Source organism: Benincasa hispida, chromosome 1, assembly GCF_027475165.1.
Source record: "Benincasa hispida cultivar pf3 chromosome 1, pf3_genome.v1.1, whole genome shotgun sequence".
Lineage (NCBI taxonomy): Eukaryota > Viridiplantae > Streptophyta > Magnoliopsida > Cucurbitales > Cucurbitaceae > Benincasa > Benincasa hispida.
In genome coordinates, this window is record NC_143478.1 from 7,997,070 (window position 1) to 8,000,116 (window position 3,047).

The window sequence follows — 3,047 nt, forward strand, 5'->3', positions numbered from 1 at the left end:
CAATTGTACACTTAAACTTCGAAAAATTTCATTTTAACATTTTTTTAGTTTGTTTCAAAATAAGCTTGGTAAGTTTTTGAATTCATAGATGAAAAAATTGTAGCTTTAATAAATCTAAATACATATATAAAAAATAAAAAAAGATACATGACATTTGTGAACGATATTATCGTATTCCTTATTTTAACTCAACCCATTTTTCATTGTTTAGAATTAAAATAAAACTTTTTAAAGTTTGGACATATAACTTAAATCTAACTTCATGGTTCAATGGTATTTTCGATAATTCAACCTTTAAACAAAAAGGTAAAGTTCATGAATTATTATTTTTTTAAAAAAGCAAAATCCACAGCCCCAACTTTCTCTCTCTAGCACTGGGATTTGAGGGGGGAAAAAAAAACCCACTTTCTCTTTCTCTCAATATTTTGGTTTCTATATATAATTCTTTTCCTACTCATTACTCATTACACCCTTATCACCAAAAGTCAGCGCCTTCTTTTGTCTCTATTTTTCTCTCTTAGAACAACCAAAAAAAAAAAAAAAAAAGCAACTGATCAAGAAGAAGCTGAGACAAAGGTACAGATTCTCAGAGCAGAGTTCTGTCTTTGATAATGGAAGTCGATTGGGATCTTCACGCCGTCGTCAGAGGCTACTCCGCCGTGTCCTCCACCGCCACCATCATTCCCTCTTCTTCTTCTTCCTCTTCCAATAACTCCATCCCTTTTTCTTTTAGCAGAGACCTAACCAACCAAACAAAAAATCATTTCTTCTCCCTTCAAGATCCATTTCAACCACCTAATTGCAATTCCACTCAAGAATTGCATGAGCTTTTCAAACCCTTTTTCCCCAAATCTCAACCCTCTCCTCCGCCGCCTCCTCCACCGCCTGCTCCGCCGCTTCTTTCCTCTCCGGCTGCTAAAATTCTGACCCCTCCGAAGCAACAACAGAGCACCCATCTCCCCAAACAGCTCCATTCAACCTCTGTTTCTGCTCCGAGATCCAAACGCCGGTGAGCAAGCGTCTTCCGTTTCTTCATTCTGGAAGTGGTTTTTATTTAAGCTAATCGATCTTTTTGTTTTGTTTCTGTTTTTGCTCTGTTTTTAGGAAGAATCAGCTGAAGAAAGTCTGCCAAGTTCCGGCGGAGTCTCTGTCTTCGGATATTTGGGCTTGGCGAAAATATGGCCAAAAACCCATTAAAGGATCTCCATATCCAAGGTTTGAGCTCGATTTCAATTCTGAAATTAGGGTTTCTTAGGGTTCTGATTTTGTGGTTGAAACTAATTTGTGGAAAACAAACAGGGGATATTACAGATGTAGCAGTTCGAAGGGTTGCATGGCCAGAAAACAAGTCGAGAGGAACAGATCCGACCCGGGAATGTTCATAGTCACTTACACGGCGGAGCACAACCACCCGGCGCCGACTCACCGGAACTCCCTCGCCGGCTCCACTCGTCAGAAACCCATCACACCGACGCCCACCGCTTCCGGATCTGGAAAACCCGACCCGAAACAGCCGGTTTGCTCGTCGGAAGAACAGAGTACGATCACAGAGAGCAAAGAAGAGAAAGAGGAACTATTAATGGCTGAAGATGAAGAAGACGACGATCTGGGGGTCTCCGATTTGATCGTCAACGACGATTTCTATGTGGGTTTTGAAGAACTCGACAGCCCAATCACGGACGACTGTTTTTCTGATCCGTTTCCGGCGAATTTTGACCTTCCATGGTTGTTTAATGGAAACCCAGACAGCGAAATTGTAAAACTCCCCTGTTAAATTAATCTTCAACTTTTTTTTTTTTTTTTTTTTTCCCTTTTCCAATAGAGATCTGTAAAATCAAAGAAGTTAGAGCAAAGATTTTAACAAGTGTTTTTAGCGAGAGCAAGCAAGATAGATGATTTCATCTTCTTTCTCTGTATCCTTTTGTTTATTTTTTTCCCTGTAATTTTAGAAGAACAGTGATCTTGAAGTTGAAGATTCAGTGGGTTTTGCGAGAATTTTTGAGGGAAAAAGGAATAAACTGCAAAAGGGGTTGACTAATTAAAAGAAATGAAATGGAATCAAAGCGATGAATGACGTGTAAATGGCGTTGACAGAGATGGAAATTAGAGAGATTAAAAGCAGAGGTTGAAGAAAAAATGGTTATGGAGGAAGACGAAGAATATGCTTCTTTTTCAAAATGCTTGTCCGAGGACAACAATGGTGGTGGAGAATCAGTTTTTTTTTTTTTTTTTTTTTTTTTTAATAGAAAAAAATGAGGATTTGGAATTTTTCTTTAGTAGTTGATGCCAGTTGGGTCATATTGGTAAGGATAAATGGTAGCCATTCAACATCAATATGTGTATAATTGCATCCAAAATTTTAATTTGTGTTTTGCATTTTTTCTTTAAATTTTTTGATAGAGAGATTCTGTTTTTTATGTACGGCTCAACTTTTATTTTGTTTTTTTTTTTTCCCATCCAATTTACAGTACTTGTTTGTTTGTTCATTTGGATGTATGTGGGAATGCTTTTCAAACAAGCATTTTTATCAAAAGTGCTAAATCAATTTGTTGTTTAGTTCTCATGTCTAAGAAAATAAAATGACTCAATTAGAAGGTTTTTTTTTTTTTAATTTTTTTTGATTTTTTTTAATTTTTTATTAAAGAAAATAATATTGCTATATATTTAGAGAGAAAATGTATTGAGAGAATAATGGTGAAAAAAAATTGTAAAATCGATTAATTAGAAGAATATGTGCGTTTTTAGTAAAAGAAGTTAAGAAAAGGAACCACGAGAGTGAGGGGAAAAAGAGATTTAAGAGTGAATAGAAGAAAGACATAATAATTTTTTTTGGGAGAAAATTACCTTTTTAACCTTCTAGTTTTATAGAATACGTGCACTCTCCAGTTTTTTTTTTTTTTTTTTTTTATCATTTTAAATAAAAATTCAAAATAACTATTTAAATTAATCAACAAATTATTTAATGAACCTTTTAAATTGATCACTAAAAATATATATTTTGAAAATTCAGGAATGAAATACATATATATATATGCTGAAGCCAAAAG

At 34.9% G+C, this 3,047-nt stretch overlaps 1 protein-coding gene across 1 annotated transcript; it reads left to right on the top strand.

Moving 5' to 3' along the window:
* Positions 1–427: 427 nt before the first annotated feature.
* Positions 428–1,995, top strand: WRKY22 (WRKY family transcription factor). Its single transcript, XM_039024777.2, has 3 exons — positions 428–1,009; positions 1,105–1,215; positions 1,300–1,995. Exons 1-3 carry the CDS (start codon positions 612–614, stop codon positions 1,772–1,774), a joined length of 984 nt encoding a protein of 327 aa, XP_038880705.1. The 5' UTR covers positions 428–611; the 3' UTR covers positions 1,775–1,995.
* The last annotated feature ends 1,052 nt before the right edge of the window (positions 1,996–3,047 follow it).

Coding starts and splice junctions, on each gene's coding strand:
- WRKY22 (XM_039024777.2), top strand. CDS start 612: ATGGAAGTCGATTGGGATCTTCACGCCGTCGTCAGAGGCTACTCCGCC. Junction 1,010..1,104: donor GCTCCGAGATCCAAACGCCG/GTGAGCAAGCGT, acceptor CTCTGTTTTTAG/GAAGAATCAGCTGAAGAAAG. Junction 1,216..1,299: donor AAAGGATCTCCATATCCAAG/GTTTGAGCTCGA, acceptor GAAAACAAACAG/GGGATATTACAGATGTAGCA.